The sequence below is a fragment of the Heliangelus exortis genome, chromosome 12 (genome assembly GCF_036169615.1).
Source record: "Heliangelus exortis chromosome 12, bHelExo1.hap1, whole genome shotgun sequence".
Lineage (NCBI taxonomy): Eukaryota > Metazoa > Chordata > Aves > Apodiformes > Trochilidae > Heliangelus > Heliangelus exortis.
The window spans coordinates 8866275-8884214 of record NC_092433.1 but is presented as its reverse complement, the minus strand read 5'-3'; the positions used below and the strand labels follow the sequence as shown (position 1 = coordinate 8884214).

General features: G+C 38.0%; 1 protein-coding gene across 5 annotated transcripts in view; it reads left to right on the top strand.

Moving 5' to 3' along the window:
• The window catches only part of ARHGEF3 (Rho guanine nucleotide exchange factor 3), a 102943-nt gene that overhangs the window by 68131 nt on the left and 16872 nt on the right, over nt 1-17940 (top strand). For 2 of the 5 annotated variants that reach the window (XM_071755852.1, XM_071755853.1), the window contains one exon: nt 17819-17926. In XM_071755852.1, coding sequence (XP_071611953.1) covers nt 17819-17926 — 108 coding nt within the window. Of the gene's footprint in view, nt 1-6184; nt 6459-17818; nt 17927-17940 lie in introns of those variants that run through there. The other 3 variants (XM_071755856.1, XM_071755855.1, XM_071755854.1) reach the window with 3 other exon arrangements.

The window sequence follows — 17940 nt, the reverse complement described above, 5'->3', positions numbered from 1 at the left end:
AGTACTTCTGTGTCAGTGCAAATGCAGTTATTAGAGGGCATCCTTTAAGTGCCCAGTACTTTCTGTAGTGATCAAAATTACACAAATTTAGCAAAATGAAACCAAATACAACTTGGCAGCTGATTTCATCTGTTTGTCTCCCAGTGCAGAATTGCTCCTCAGGCTACATTTATATCAAGAAACTTCAACAATGTATGCATGTCTTACTTTGAAAACCTGCAGAGAGTTTCACAAGCTGGATGTGTGTTTATACAATAAAACATTCATGATTTGCATGAGAATCATGTCCCTCAGCTCAATGTGAATGTACTTCAGTATAAATGTGATGTTTTGAAATACCAGGGTTCACAGTGGAAGACAATGGAATCCATCAGGTTTATTAATTGTATTTGACAGAACTGAGGGCAACGATTCAGGGCATCTCGGCTGCAAATCCCAAAGCACAGCCCATGATAACTGTAAGGAAATGTAATTTTTTCCTTCAATTGTACTGCCTAAGATGCACAAATAAGAGCTGTATTAAAGGTAGTCTTCAAATGGAGAATCTAGACAGAATAGAAATTTGGGATTTGGTTTTGTAATGTTAGATGATCCCTAGGGGTGTGTTTCTTTGTTCTGCTCTGATCTGTCCAGGATTAGGACTCCACCTGGAAAAATTACAGCAGTGGGTTTTGAGAGAATGTTTTTAATGGTATTCACTTATCCTGTAATCATATTTTTATTGGAATTCTCAGCACCAATGTGTTTAATCAAGTGTTCTCTCTCTAAAATTTATTGCCTAGTAAATTTTAACTCCCATTACCATGTGTACAAGCCGTATTTGCAATGAGGAAATTGCAATTTCATGAACAGCTGTGTAACTGCCTGGTGAATACCCTTTATCTAACAGTTCTAGCTACTCACTCATCACTGTCAGTTTGTGCATCCCAGCTCCCAAGCAGATTTAAATTTACAGTGCTTGGTTGAAATGACTGCTTGAAAAGTTTTCATTGGGCTGTTTGCATGTGATTCTGATGTTTGGTTTTGTTTAATTTGGTTTGTTTTTCTCAAAAAACTAATGATTACCTTGAAGATGTATGGGGAGTATGTTCAAGAGAGGCTTCAGAGATACTCAGGAAGTGCAGAATTGTGTATCTGTACTAACTAATCTGTACTAATTGTGTATCTGTGGCTAACTTTCCCTGGCTGTGTCAGAGCAGTGGGAATAATAGCTTTTCTTGAATATTTCTGGCAAATTTTTACCTCTGCTAGGCAGTGGCTTCTGAGTTTTTTTGATGCTTTTGTTTTGGTTTGGTTTTGTTGTGAAACTACCTCTATGGGATGAAATATATGAGATAAGCAAACCCTGAATATTCCTCAAAGTGCAAACTACTGAGAGGTTTTTTTTTTTCCTTGAAGTGTGCATGCAGTATCTCTACTTAATTCCAGGTTTTTATGGTGGGTAAAATTTCCAGAAACATTATACCAAGTACTCTTTCTGCACTTAGCTAAAATTGTAAAGGAGAGTCTTGTCCTCTCCAAAACACTTTAAATCTTTTACTCCTTCCATAAACCTGGAGTAACTTAGCTAGACAGCAGAGCTACTTCAGAGGATGACTCAGACTACTGGGTAACTTCATATTCTTAGAGTAATTCATCTGTTTTGGAAACAAAGCAATAAGCTATTTATTGTTCTTAATGCATTTTTCTTAAAATCAGCTGGGAATATAGTATGTCTGAAGATGATAGTGATAACATAGCTGGTCTAGTTGGTTTGTTGGGTTTTTTAAGCATCTTTTCTTGAATTTTTGTCTTGTTACTGGCAACTTAGGTATATATTTCACCAGGAAAGTATCTGTGTGCAAAAGTGTGTATTTCTAGGCCATCAGAATGGACAGATCAAAAGAAAATATGAATCACAAGAGAAGTACAGAAGTAGTGTTGGGTGGTTTTTTTTTCTAGCTTTGCTAATTCTAATTAAAAAAAAATGAATGAATAGAATGAATTGCAACTAACTCTAGGCTGCTGCTTGGGCATCTCAGACACAGAATGTGTGAGGGAAGGGTGAGGGAAGAAAAGCAGTGGCAGGCAGACAGATGTTTGGAGTCTCTTAATTCCTGACATGCCAGTATTTTACCAAAAATTAATTGTATGTGCCTGATTTTTTTTTTTTTTTTTTTTTTTTTTTAAGAGCTTTGCAAAATTTTGAATTTTAATAGGGAAAGCAGTCACATTAGCATATCAGGAGGAAGAAAGTAATCTAGATCTGGGTGCAGACAACTCAAAATAATTGAGTTTAATCACAAACTCTGCATTTCTGCCCAAAGGCAGTTTAAATGTGTTGGCAAAGGTCATGTTAAAATAAAACTTGAAGCAATGAAAACACCAACTCAAGTCTTTAAACATTCTGTTTGTGAATTTTCTTCCTTTGGCAGAGTTCAGCTTTAATTGGTGATTTTCTGTTCCACTGAACTCTTTAAAGCCCATGACTTCAGTGGCTGAAGATTCTTCACTCCAATGGGCTTTTCCTTATTTAAATGTTTAAATTAAATATTTCAGTTCCTATTGCTGATGCTTACCATAATGACTTCACCCTTCTTTATATTCTTTTTCCGTCATATTTTGGATCCTTTGAGAAATCTTTAATCAACTGCATTTTAGTTTTAAAATTACTCTGATCAAAGCTATTTGAATCTCAAAGAATAGAACAAGCTGAAAAGTAACTATAGTCACATGTGACGATATTTTTAAGGTTCAAAACCTAAATATTTCAAGGAGTTTTGCCATGCAGACAGATGCTTTTTCAATATTTACTTCAGTATTAGTTTTTGAATGTGTGAGGAAACTTAACTAAAGTCATTGGTGTGAGCAAGTCAGTCATGGAAAAACTGTGTCAGTGAACCTCAGTCCTGAACGAGGTCAACAGTGGCAGGCACCTTTCTTGTGCAGGGCTTTCCAGAGTTACCAAATAGTTTACTTTTCCCTGATAGGAAAGTAACTGTCAGACTAAATTGCACCTTTGGCCTAACTGATTAAAAATGGAAAAAAACAAGCCCACAAAAAAACCTGTTCTAGAAATGGCAAAATTGATACACTGGTCTGCTGTGCAATCTGTTGTGCAAACCAACATCGTTACTTCTTAACTATTTTTTTTTTTTTTAAAGTTACTTGCATTTCAGATTTTTTATAGTAGTAGTGTAGATTTGTAGTCTGAGTATAGTTCTTGAAATGAGTGGACTCACTGGCTCCAGTCTTCCAAGAGTCCTTAGTGCTATCACTGAAACCTTTATTTCTCTAACTATATAGATGGAGCTTATGAGGGAGTCTTAGCTACAAGTTTATGACCTGATGTTTGGCTCTGCTTGGGTATGCAGGCAGGCACACACAATACAGTGACTATTGCAGGCAGTTGTTTCACCATCTAAATTAATGTACAAGTGAAATGTAAACCAGTACTAAGTTTGCAGGACCTTTCAAAATAGGCTTCAAGTGTTCTTTGATACTCAATCCAGATGGAACTCAATACCATGAATTAAGTGACATAGTTTTGATTACAAATGCACATAGCATTCTACAGACAAATTCAGTCCTCTGCAAGAGGCAATTTGAAATTGTACCACTATGCTATTCAGTCAGATAATGTAATACTTATAAGGGCATGTGCTAGTCATTAATTGACTTGAGGTGCTAATTTCAGCTGTAAAACTCTACTTAGACAAATATTCAGGGAGTCTAATGACTCCATTTTTAGATGTTCATAGAAGTCTGTCTGGTAGTGTGAGATGCTCTAAAACTTACTCATATGAAGGTCTTGCCTATTTTTAAGAATCCTGTTTCTCTAAAGGCATATTTTTCTCTTCCTTCTCAAGAATGCTTTGTCAAGCTGAAGTGCACTGGCCTGATTAATGGAGAAACGCCAGAACCTCTCTCGACATATTTTGGGTATTTTTGCATGTTTAAACCAAAGTTCATTATATCAGTCTCCAAGCCAGTGCACTCTTGTCCTGTTTGTGAAGTGCACTTCATGCTGTGAAGCATGTTACAGGATTAGAATGCTTTGAGGAAGAGCTGTAAAGGCATTTTGTCTGATATAAGTGAAGCTGATTTTTAAAATGGTGTTAGTGCACACATTGATAAACAAACATAAACAGATGGCTTTTGAAGTCAAGGGTCCTTGGGTGTATGTGGTTACACAGCAGCTGCAGTGTTCTCAGGAGGTTCCTTGACCATTTTATACAACCTGTGTAAGGTTGTTTTGGTGTGTTTGAAATGTGAGGAGAAACCATCCAATATCATCTGGTTGTTCTCAAAGATCTGTCCACTGAGCGTCACACTAAAGAGAAGTTGAAAAATGAACACACTTTCATGTGAATGAAATAATTGTAGCTTCAGAAATTCTCAAGTGAGATAGAGGGTCTTCATATAAAATGCTTTTAATATTTAAAATATATTTTTATATTTTATAATTACAAAATTCCTTTTTTAAATTTTTGAAATATGGAAAGGAAGGGGGCTGTGGCAAAGATTGTATCAAATCTCCAGTGGCAGTCAGCAAGAGGAGATGCTTAGGGAAGAGTACAAAACAGAAACAGTCTGTCGTGTTTCCCCAAAATACTGATCCAGTAGCCAGGAACTTGTGTCTGTGAAGATTTCATAGTAGCAGCATCTTGTGACAAATGGTTCCACTGTATAGAACACAAACATTGTATATAATGTGAAGGATTAACTCCTTTTTCTTTGCTCTGAATCTGACACCATATGGTTTAATCTCATGCAGTTTTTTTTTCTCTCTGGTTGAATGAAGTGAAAAATCATTCCCTGTTTTCCTTCTCTGACACTCATGGTTTGTAGATCGTTCTGATTTCTCTTCTCTGAAGTGTCCTGTCTTGTCTGCTTAACTGTTCTCTACATGAAAGCTGTTCATTGGGTCTTCATCACTCTTCTGCTTTCAGAGAACCTTGTCCCATCCTTGTCCCCATGGAGATGGGGTGAGAGTGATCCTGCATATAACACTCCAAATGTTCAAATGTCACTTTTTCTTCTAGAACTGCACATCTAGAAGTACTGCTAACTTTGTTCTGGAAACTTAACAGGAATTGTGGGATAGGGAAACTAGTGGGGTTCTTTTATTTTACGAGCAGACTACTATAAAATACAGAGGGGTCTGTGTAACAGGATAGCATCCCTGCCTCTGCAGCAGTTGCTTCTGGAAAGACCTAGGAGAATAACTGAGAGACACTGCATGTTTGGGATATTGGTAAAGTCAAAGGAAAACCTCCAAATAAGGATTGTCTCTGCCGTTTGATTAAGTTTATTCTAAAGAAATCATCTGATTATCAACCTTTAGGAAAATAAATGTTGGTAAAGCAACATCCATCATACAATCTACCTTGAAAAACAGTTTATTCTTTCAAACTCTTATTCTTGGTTGTGCTGCTTTCCTTTGGCTGAAAATACCTTTCCTTCCCCTCCTCCCCCTGTTGAGCTTCCTCCTCAGTTTCCTTTTCCTTGCCTCCCTCTGTCAGATCAATCCTGTATTGCAGACAGGGCCCCCAACACTTCCTCTCTCTTCAGGAAATTTTCACAACCTTTGTCCTAAGGTAGACATCAAACAGGCCCATCCTGGCTGCACAGACACTGAAATGCCCACAGGTATTTTTCCTCTTTCTCAGCGAGTTCTGAGGAGTGGTGCAGACAGGGAAGCTCTTGGACTAAACAATAGCAACAAAAGCAGAACTTGGGAAACACAAGAAACAAACTCCTCTTTGCCAGGCAGAAAAAAGCACAATATGGGTGGGTGAAAAAAACAACCAAACAAACAAAAAAAAACAACCAAAAAAACAACCAAACCAACCAACCGGAAAAAAACCAAAACAAACAAACAAAAAAAAAAGCATTGATGCATATTTATTGTGGCAGCATAAGATGATGCAGCATTCCTTCTTTGCACTGCACTCAGAAGGGAGGTGCCACTGCCCTGCACTTCTCTCGGACTTGGCTGTCTGAAGAGCCCCACAGTCACTGCACCGCAGTTACCCCGTGAAAAGCAAACAGGAACGACGAGTTCAATTTTCCGTGTGTAAAACACCTGCGGTTACCGCTGCGTGGGGAGCAGCTGCCGGGTAGGCGGGCAGCGTCCCGCGGGGGCTCCGCCCGGGGGCGGTTCCGGCTCCGGCTGGGCCGGCCTGGGTTCGGCGCCCCTCCCGGTTTTGCTCCACTCGTTCGCAGGAGCTCTTGCGGGACATGCACTCCGGAGCCTAGGGCAGGACGCCTCGGTTACAGCGCTGCCGAGTGCCTGGGAGGGGAGGTTCGGCTTCGTCTTCCCCTTTTGTGCTCGGACAGAATCAGCTGTGACCCCCGAAACCGCTCCCCCGGCAGCCACGATGGTGGCCAAGGATTATCCTTTCTACCTGTCTGTCAAGAGGGCAAATTGTGCCTTGGAAGTGCAGACAGTGAGTAGCCCAGCTAAAGAGACGGAGGTACTTAACCGACTCGTGTCCAGTTGCAACTTTCTTTTTCTTTACAGTGGGGTCTGTATGGCTTTGGGGAAGAGTAAAATACGTGGCTTATTTTGGCATCCTTTACTGCGATCTCTGGATGTTGAACTTTCATTTGTAACAAGGCAAGGAACAAAGAATCTAGTTTTTTGTCATCTGACACTTTAAGGAGTTAAAATTAATCTTTTTTAGTAGCTAATTGAGGAAGTTTAAAGTAGTTTTAACTTACTTTATTCCAGTGCTAGACATCATTTACAAATTGTTAAACTTACACATGAAATGGCAGAAAATCTGGAAAATGGTGTCTTAAAGCATTATCTGTCTTTTCGTTATTAGTCATAAGCCAAAAAATTAATTGGTAGCATTGTAAACCAAAAACTGCCCTATCAACAGGTTGACTACTCAGTTTCTCAAAAAGTAAGAAATCCATCTAAGTGACGTTAAAAATGTTATTCATAACCCAGATTCAACATACTCATTTCCAAGTTATGATACACAGAATGTTTCAGGAGCAAATGTTTGTGAAAGACTTAAATATTCAATAAATTAGGTTAATGTTGCTTTGTGTGCTGGAGGAAGGATAACATTTCTCGCTGGAACTTTTTATCACTTAAATATTTAGCTTATTCATTATTTCTGTTTACTGAGTAACTTGGAGATAGCATACTAAATTGGGTGCATTTAATACAACTACATCAGTGATTAATAATCTCTAGCAGTTGAAGGAATCTAAAGTAGAAGTAATATAAGCCAAGTGAGCCTATTAAATAATGATTTTTAAGCCAAGAACTAGTTACAAGGTGCTGTACTGCTGTACTCTTGCTCTTTCTTGCTCCTAGGTGTACTTTTATATAAAGGTATTTATTAATTGCAATTAATGAAAGTGGAATTTTTTCATCTGTGTGGTTTTGAAAAGTAACACCCTGAGTGTGCATATATAGAATTGGCCGGGTTGGAAGGGACCTCAGAGATCATCAAGTCCAACCCTTGATCCACTACTGCTGCAGTTCCCAGCCCATGGCACTGAGTGCCACATCCAGGCTCTTTTTAAATATCTCCAGGGATGGAGAATCCACCCCTTCCCTGGGCAGCCCAGGAGATGTACACATCCATCTATCGAAAATGCAAGTTGTTTATACCAAATGGTTCTCTTGATAGTACTTATTCATTTTACCAACTATAATATTAAAGAAATAAGTTTTTAGCCTTTACTGAATGAATGTGGATTTGTGAAAAAATAAAATTGTCAAATCTGAGGAGCTGGAATGTTGCTCTCTTTCAGTTCAGAAGGGCAGATTAATTATAATCAAATTTCAAAGAAAATGAAAGCTGAGAGCATAGGAAGTATCTAGTAACAGGTGTGATCAATCAAAATTACAATGTGCAAACACTTGGGAATATAATCTTGGGAATTGGATTTATAATCTTCCAGTTAGTATTTAAATGAATAATAAATTGCACCCTATGCTTTCAGGGTGTTTCAAAGATTCCAACACTGTGAAAAATAAATTTCTCAACATTCTACTTTTTGTCTTAAATAGGTATGAAAAGACCGCTTGCTTCTCCAAAAATTTGTTCAATGAAGTAGAAATAAAAACTACTCTTTGGGAAAGGCTTTATCAAGATAGATGTATGCAGCCTATTACTGTGGAGTCTATCAGTATAGAGGGGAGGAAATCCCCATTTCATTTCAAGCTCTAATATTAATGTTCTTCCACCCTTTAGTATTCACAACTCTGAATACAGCTATTGAGCGCCTTCTACCACAATTTTGTGTTACTGCACCAAAAAGTTTGCTGCATGGGGGTTATGAATTTCTGGCTTCGAAAACCTGAATTTCATTTCAATTGCTAACATGTTAGGTTGGTTAATTTATTTAATAATCTAACTGAGCATAAATATTTATGTTAGCAATGGAACAGATTTTGTGCTATATAGATGCTGTATTTTGGTTTTAAATCAGAAAGAATAATTATAAAATACTTCCTCTGACTTAATACAACAATAATCTTTTAGTCTTTATATTGGACAAATGCAAAAATATAGTCTGGAAGATCAAGTGCTTACATGGGATGAAATTCAGCAGAAATCTTGAGCATATACTGTGCTGTTGAGACGCCCCCAAATTTCCAGCTTGAGGTCTCCAGATAACAGTGTGAAGATCAATTCTTCCTTATTCTTCACTTGAAGCTGGCAGAGTGGAAGTGGAAAGCCACAGTAGGTCAAAAAAGATCAGATGTTTTGTAGTTTGCAGTTCTTTCTTTAAGCTGTACCAGCTTCCCTGGAATAATCTCCATAGAAGTAGCCCAGCCCAATGACAAATAAAATGTCCAAAATGTATACAGACAACAGAAATCTAGCTTCTGAGAAAAGGCAAGATACCAGTTCTCATTGTTCTTTCTCAGGGCAACAAAACACTGCAGTGCCTGAGGAATGAGTTAATTTAGGAAACAGTATAAGGCTTTTACATACATCATTGCATACCCCAAATAATATACTGTAGTGTAATTCTGTGTCTAAACAGTACAGAGGTGTTGGGCTTTTTCCATCTTTTTCATAGTTCAAAAGCAGAGACAGTAAAACTTGAAATTTGCTTGCTTTAAGATATAATAAAGCCCCACATCTTCTCAATGGTACATACCATTTTCTCTGTGCCCCTGGTTAAAGCAAACCCACTCTAAAGGAAACAAAATGAAACACAGCCAGTGGATGGGTGACAGATATGAAGGAGCTTTCACAATCACAGATGGATGCTTAGTGGTCATAGGAAGGAACACATGAATTCCTCAGAGAAAGGGTGTTCTGTTCTGCTGTACAGGATCTAATCCAATGTCTGGGTTTAGGCTGTAAAAGCTGCAACCTTGGCACAGAATTCCTTTTCATCTGCAGTATGTTGTGTGTCTGCTTACAGCTCCTTTGCCGTAGAAATCTTAGTCATATGAATCAGAGCTGTCTTTTGTTGTCTAGTGATGCCCTCACTGTTTTGATGTGCAGGCTGCCTTCTGCTCAGGACCGTGTTTAATTTGGTGTGAGGAGTGCAGGAAAATTAACCTGAAGGGTAAGCCCCAGGCCTTTGGGGCATGGCACATCATTAACATGAGAACCAGAAATGGAGCCAGAGGGAGAGGGGCCAAAAGATTGAAATAAACTGCAAGTCATTTATTTTCTTTCATCTTCGTGAATGTATGTGCTTCATTTTTAATGAAATATTAGCAAACCACAGTTTCGATATGTTTTGGGTAAGCTCATGGGCAGTGTGACTGCAGAGAGCTAAACATGGAGGCATATCAGCCCCCCCAAACTGCTCATCTGTTCTGCTTAATGGCAATTTGAAACAAACAGCTTGCCTTTATTTTTCCACTCAGTAAATTGCTGCATGATGTCTGCTTGTTAATTGACAGTCCAGCTTCATATCCAGTTTATTCCAGAATAAAAAAGGTCTTTCTTGGGTAGTCTGTACAAGCAGCTTCTAATGTCATGAAAGGAAATGCAGAATTTAATCAACTCTGCATTAGCTGTCTGGATTTTTCAGTTTCTGTTACTTGTGTTAATTCACCACAGTGTAAGTTTTTTCTGTTAATTTGCCTTCATTTCCTAACTGCTGGTACACATACTGATTTCTGGATATTGTGGATGTATGGTCAGTCAAGATAGCTGAATTCAACTTGTTCTTATGCCACTAACACTTCAGTGCTTCTATCTTGCCTATCGTAAATGAAATCTGAGGTTTTAAGAGTGGTGGTTAATGAGGACAGGCTCTTTGCAGCAAGGAGCTGATGGATGATAAACACATGATGCTATAGCATGTTGCACACTTCAGATGATTTTCTTCAACTGAGAATCACAGAATTGTCACAGTTGGGAAAGACCTCTAAGATACCAAATTCCAACCATCAGCCAACCATCAAAAACCATGCCTACTACTGTCCTGAGGGACAGTACGTGATATTTTTGTGTCTCCAGGGATGGTGACTCCACCACCTCCTTGGGCAAGCCTGTTCCAGTGCCTTACTATTCGTTCAGTAAATAAATTCTTCTTTAGATCCAGTTTAAACCTCCCAGGGCCAACTTCAGGCCACTTCCTCTACTCCTAACATTATTTAGTTGGGAGAAGAGGCCAACACCCACCTCACTACAGCCTCTTTCTAGGTAGTTGTAGAGAGTGATAAGGTCTCCCCTCAGCCTTCTCTTCAGTTCTCTGTGTCTTTTCATTGTACCCCTCCTATCATTTCTGGTTTTCTTTCTAACACTGTGATTAAACCAAAATGTCCCTCAATTTTGCTTTATTTGCTTGCTGGTTTTGCAAAGACTGGCAAAGGGGGAATAACAGACCTCCTCCTGCTGCCATCCAAGAGTGCAGGTAGTGGATGGAACCTTTAAAGGATTTGAAGGAAAGCTGTATCACTGATACACAGAATTTATTGGCTGATCGAGTTGCCTTTATATATCAGTTTACATAAGTAATTTAATAAATTCTTCTTGCCTTGCTGGCAGTTCTGCTGCTGGAGTGCCATGCCTCTCCCAGGTTTTAGAATGGATTCGTGTGAATGATTACAGTTAAATTTGTGAAACTCTGAACTCTACTTGGAATTGCTTTAGAGCCACCTACTTTGTTTTTCTTGACCACCAGTCTCAGCTCTAGAAGAGTGAATGTTCTAGAATTTCTCAATCGAAATATCTCCAAGATACTATGAAGCAATGGCTCTCTGCTATTTCAAGTATTTAAAAATACAGTCTTTATTAGTGCCAGTAATAACTGAGAATGTTGATCTAGTTGATCAGGGTCTCTCTGAAGGTGAAAAAACCTGAGAAGCCTGGCTTAATTTATTTTTAGTTTAAGTGTTTGCTGTATTAAGAGACTCTTGTAAGGTTGTTTTTTCTGTTTTAACCTTTTTTATGTTTTGTTTTTTTTATCTTGCTTGAAGGTTAAATACTGATAACATCCTGTGGAACAGAGCTTGAGTTTTTGGGTTGGTTTTTTTTGTTTGTGTTTTTTTTTTTTTTTTTTATTATTATTAAACTCCAAGTTTTGGGGGCATTTATTACAAGTGTTTAATCTTGGGCCAATTTAACAAGTAGCAGACTAATAAAAATAATAACGTTGGGCTTCCTGCCATGACAAATGTTGATTTACCCTTATAAAGTTGACTGAAAACTAATAACCTTTAAAGTATAGGAGTATGGAAATTTAGCCTGTTATATGAAGTCTGAAACAGAGTGGTTCTCTTTTAGTTTGCTGGCACTGCTTGTGAATTATGTTTGAAACAGAGGTTACTGTACTGTTTCAGTTTATAGTGTCTTCCATTTCTTACACTTTTAACTCTTATGAGACTAATTTAAACTCAAGTACGTTGCACTAATGAATGTTCCCATAGCAGAGAATGAATGCTTTGTATATATATTTGTCTTGATGACAAATAGAAAGTAGATAAATGGAGTAAAAAAATAATCAGCATATTTTTTATAATGTCAAAAAAGTTATCAGCCCCAAATCCAGAATTATTACTGTAAATAATAATCTCAGATCTTGTTGGATTCTAATAAGTTACCCTGTTTTTAAAAAGCATTGCCAATTTCAGAAGTTTTATATGTGGGTTGAGAGGTTAGTTTGCCTTTGAAGGTAAATGAGGTAAAATCTAATATTCTAAAATGCCAGATGTTCCTGTACCAGTTTTCACACTACACTTATTTTCTGGGTTGCCTTATAAAACTCTAAGTTTCTTTGTTGAGTTTGTTTTAAATACAGTCAGAAAAATCAACACAGTCACATGGGCTGAAGACAGAATTGTAATGACCCCTCAGGGAAATATTTTTCCTTGTTTGTCAAATTCAGCACCGGTTCTTTAACATGGAGACTGTTGTTCAGATTGCTGATAAGAGATGATAGAGTTGGGTGGAAAAACAATCATACCAGCAGTGACTATAGATTTGCTTTTGCTATTCACTGGGAGGAAATCAGTGGCCAAGCAGGTCAGGAGCAGAGAGTGAAAGAATTTTGAAGTGAGGTATTGAAGCAAATTAAGACCTTTCATATGGCACTTTGACTACTCAGTGCTCTTCAGGATGTGTTATCCAGGTCATTGGTTCTGCTGTTCTGCAGGCAATATAAAGGGAACCTGGCCTAGTTCTTTTTCTTTTCTTTTTTTTTAGAGAATTAAACCTAATCTTTTGTTAGAGATATTTATCCGCCAAAGTGTGATAAAAGCTGTGAGTGGCCTTGTTGAATGACAATGTATAGAACACTAATCAATACCATTAACTGGATTTAACTCACTCTGACATTGCTTTGAACTTGGGGAAAATTCCATTCTCTAAATAAATTGTGAAAGAGTTGTTGTATTTTATACATCAAGAGCATGAGAAGGGTTAGCTTCTTCCTCTAAATAGCCTCGAAGCTTTTTGTAACTGTGTAGTGTGTTACTGGATACAATATATCCAATTATTATCTGCCAGTTTCACTCATGAAGAATTATAAATCAGATCAATTTAGCTGTCAGTACATTGCAGCTAGTGTAAGGGCATAATTCTTCAAAGGATCTTCTGCTTTAACTTGCTTCTGTGGCTGTTGAATGCTTGGCTTGCCCCAGGATTGAGTGCTGTGTGCTAAGATTCAGGCTTTTAAATGGTAATCCAAGAGCCAAAAATAATGACACAAAAGTTACCTTTTTGCCAAGGTGCTGTGGTTTTGAAATGACTGTTCTTAGCCCTTGAACAGCAGAAGACTTAATTTTTGGAGGGTTACATGTTAAAAGCTTGAGCTTTTCTTTACTCAGCAGTCTAATCCACTAGTTTAGAGTTTCATAGAAGATTCTAGAAATGCAATTGTACATATATATATATGAATATATACAGAATAAATTAGCATGAAGAAGCAACCTAGAACACTGTCCTTCTCATTAAAGATGAGAAGAATGATGAGGCAGGGCGTCTTTGAAACTTCTTATGTGGTAGTTTCCTGTGATAATCAGTGATTATGCCATTGCTCTAATCTTTCTTCCTACAGATTCCTCAGAAAAGTGTGTGATAATAACTTCCTCTCTTAGTAGCTGTTTGAAATGTCCTCTGTCTGGTTTCCACAGCAATGCTGATTTTGGACACAGAGTTTTTTTTTTTTTATCAATTTGTTCACAATTTCAAGAGTTCTTTTTGAGACTGCATATACACACACAGTACTTCCAGGTTTAAGTTTTACTCTCTGAATTCAAATGTTACCAGTCATCTTGAATTCAAACATACAGCTTCCCCCAAAAGCCATCTGCTCTGTGTTCTAGTCTAGTCAGGTATTAATTTGATTTCACTTCACTGTTCAGCCTTTGAAGCTCCTGCACTCATGTTTCCCTCAGCTCTTTTTAGCCTTTTATCAAATTTGAAGTCCTGTCAGATTAACATTACTTCTTCACATATAGCAGCTCCACATTTTGGAGACTCTGCCAAACTCTAGTCTGGATCTTTTGTTTTCTATCTTATTTCCCGTATTGCTTTGGCAGCCTTTGTGACTCTGAAAATGCAGTCTAACATTTTGTTTTATTTCAGATCTCTGAGATTATTTTTTTTTAAATAACTGTAATGAAAACTTTAAAAAGGTCATGCAAAATATTATTATTCCTGAATTTTTTGTGTCATAACTTGACCCAGTTCCCAGGCTGGACAGGTGATGGTTGTTGCAAGTGAATCCAGCCACTAAATCCCAGCTCTCAATTCCCTCAGCTTTTAAGTTCCCTGAACTGGTAGAGGCAGCAGGAGGAGTGATGCCTTTGAGAAGCTCTGAGTCTTCTGAGCACCTTCAGAGATACAGACCTGGAATGTTCATTCTGCTTGTACATTATGTTCTTACTGGGGCCTCCTAATCCAGGACAGACACTGGAACTGCACAGTTTTGCATTCCTATGTACTTAGATTCATACCCCAAAGATTTTGTAATTGGAAGACCCCTGGCTAACTTGAAAATCAGAGATTTTTCCAGGGGCAAATATAGTACAATAATGAATAGCTGCACTAGGAGTTTCTAATGTCAAGCAGTATATTCTTTTTTAAAAGAAAAAAAGAAAAAGAGGCTGAGGAAGCATCTGGAATGCAAGTCCCTGATCTTCTTACACCAATGTGCAAGTGCAGATTCTGGTCAGTATCACTGCGGGAAGCAGAACAGTTCACACACTCTCCTTTTTCTGTTTGATCTGCTGATTGTGAAGAACAGAGCCTCTGGTGAAAAATACAGCCATCTGTTTAAAATTTACTTTTTTATACACCTAACTGGGGTTTTTTTTTGCCTGTCCAGATCACTGGCCTCAATAGTTTGTTCAGCTTCTCTGTGGTGCTGAACTGGAGAGGCAACATCACTTGAGAATTGGGGTACTGATGAAAGAGGAGGTGTAGGCAGAATGGCATGCAACAGAAATACTGTAACCCTGCAATTGCAGAGTGTCTGACTGTTTCAATATTACTGTCATATAGTCTTAGAGTTGCTCCAAGTGTGCTATATTTTCATTACCTGTACAAACTATTATTCCACAGTATGGGGTGACTCACTGCTGACTGCTCTTGTTAGACTCCTCTGAGGGAGATGACACCTGGAACACCAAGGTTTGATGAGTTTTCCCTTTCAGCTCTGGCTGTCTTAGCCTAACAGGATGTGTCTAGTGTGGGGTAAAAATCGCATTAGAAGTATTCAAAAAGCTTTCACCATAGTAAAGAACTCCTAATGAGCAACATTTAGTCTCAGTCCTAATTGATAAAGGTGTAAAGTTTTAGACTTCTGCAATTATGCATTCATTATCTTAAATAATCATATTGGAGAGAATCTTATATTAATACTCATTACTTTTCATAAGATCAAACTCCTGATTTGAACTAGATATTTTAGCTGGTGTGACTTCTCATCAGATTTTTCAGTTTGAGGCCAGAATGTGATTCACTACACGAGAAAGAACGGGATGTTGAGGAAGGAGCTTGAGGGACCTCTGCCAGGCATACCTTCAAAACGTGCAAGCTGACTTTCCTTAGGCTACTGGAAGTGCTGACCTCCGGTGGCACTACAATGACCTCTGGTGGCTTACAATAAGAAGTTTTGGAAGAGCTTAATGTTTTTTGATGGTGGAGGGAATTTTACTGTGTGCCCCCTGGAACTGAAGGCATCCTTGGTGACAAGTTTTGTGCTGTCTCTGTGAGCTCTGCACACTCAAATCAATTGCTGTAGAGATGCATTAATATACAGATGTACTTTTGTGATTCCATTTCCTGTCAGTAGCCTCCTCAGAACATTATCCAAGGGCTTCTGGGCTTAGTTTTGTTATAAATTAAGAGTTAAAGACTGCAAAATTGTCACTAGATCACAGTGTATGTGGGAGATGTCTGTAAGATTATGGGCAGTGGTTTAAGTTTCAAGCAAGATACAGCTATGGTGTTGTACAGATCAAATTTGTGCTTTTTTGCATTAGTTTTTTCTTTTGGCTGAAGAACAGATACATAGCAGCAAGACCTAAAACAATAGAAAGGGTACAGCATTAAAGAAGGAGAAATCTCTACTATTAATCTCCCTCTCCCAGATCTTGCTTTTGAGGTGATGTTTATGCCTGGTAATAATTGCTGCTGAGGTAGAGCTGCCAGCAAAAGCTGTGCTGCTGGCATAGCACTGCCTGACTGCATGGGACTTCATGCCCTTTCACTGCAGTGCAGCACAATTCTTTACAAGCAGGCTCTCCCGTGGGGTATTATTTGTGCACTAGGACTGGAATTCTGAATAAGAATAAAAATCAAACAGCTGATGGCTGAGCCACCAGTTAGAGAACAATTACAGTGGAATCTCAGATCTCTCATCTGTATTTGGAGGTGGGGGTGGGGATGGTGATGCTGTAGATAAGTCTGCTAGTGGTGCTGCAGTGACGTAAAAAAAAAAAACCTCCTTAAAAACCTGTGTCAAAGACATGGTTGCTGAAAAGGAAGGAATATGCATAATAGTGCAATGGTGAAGATAAGGATGTAACTTGACTTAAGCTGCTAAAATTCTTTAATGCTAGGTTTAATGTGTGATGGAATACATTATTTTTGCTAAGGGTTAAACACTTTGTCCCTCATCTCAGCGGCATTTATGGATTTCCAGGTCTGCCTGCTGAGAAGTAAATTAAATATGTAGCTGCTTCTCACCTTTCCTTGGTTGCTGCACTAATGGAAGAGAATTCTTGTTGCCAGCAATACAGATGATGATCATCACTGCTGAGTTTTATCATTTTTTGGTATCGGAAAGGATGATGAATCTGCATTATTTCCAGATGGATTTGGATTTCTGAACAAAAGGAAAATAGGCATGCTTCATTTTCTTAAAGCTGTATCTAGGAAATTGGAAGCATAAGAAGCCTACACAAACTTTATAAGCATGGCTGAAAAAGAAAGATGAACTGCTTTAGGATATCCTTGAAATATGATGTTGGATGGTTTTTTTAACTTCACTTGGAAGGTTTGGCTCTTTTTCTGTCAAAAGTTGCCTTTTGCATGTGCTGTTCAAGATCCATTAAATGTCAGATGGAGGTTAGAAAGCCAAGGGTAACTGTTCTATTTTTATGTATTTATAATAACTTTTTTCTTGTGTTATGATTTCTATTTTTCTTTCTAAATCTGCTGGACAGCTGATATGTTATATTGACATGGTTATGTATTATTATAAGTGCTGCTAAAAGTATATATAGAAAGAAAAATACTTCATTGAATGCTTTATGATAGATTTTTGTTTAATTTTCCTTTATATTTTATGCAGAAATTAAATATATATTAAAATGTTATTAGTGTGTTTGCCTGTAAATGTGAGTCTTTCCATAGGAACATGCACTCAAAGGACAATTAGTTTGATATTTCTGTCTACATTATATTTTCTGGCATAAAATACATTTAACTGAATAGCATCACGTACTGACAGAGGCAAAGAAACAAAAGGAACTGTTTTTATTTGAAAGTATTCCTTTAAATGACAAGGTCATCATAACATGGACTAGCTGCAGAACACTGCTGAAAAATTCTCTTTTAAGAATGATGTAATATTAGTAATATTTAGTATTTAGTCTTCCTTTAACCTTCCTACCCCTGTTCCCGGCCATGCCAGCTTCTTCATTTTTTTGTTTTTCAGCTGTTTCCAGGATCTGTATGTACCAGCCAAAAATTATCTGTCATTGTCAGCATTTAAAACTGCTATTGTTTGTTGACTACACTAATTATATACCAGGTTTACAGTCTTGCTTGTTACAAACATTTTCTTAGGAAAACCAGAAAAAAATATTAGCACTGTTTATCTGCTTATGCTCACACTCCCCATTTTTTTTTTTTCCCTTTCCCGTGTCCTCCTCCCCTTGCTACAGGAGCCCAGTACCAAACGGGTCAAGCCTCTTTCCAGAGTTACATCTCTAGCAAATCTCATTGCTCCGGTCCGGGCCACACCACTGAAGCGGTTCAGCCAGACACTTCAGGTAACTGCAGTGGG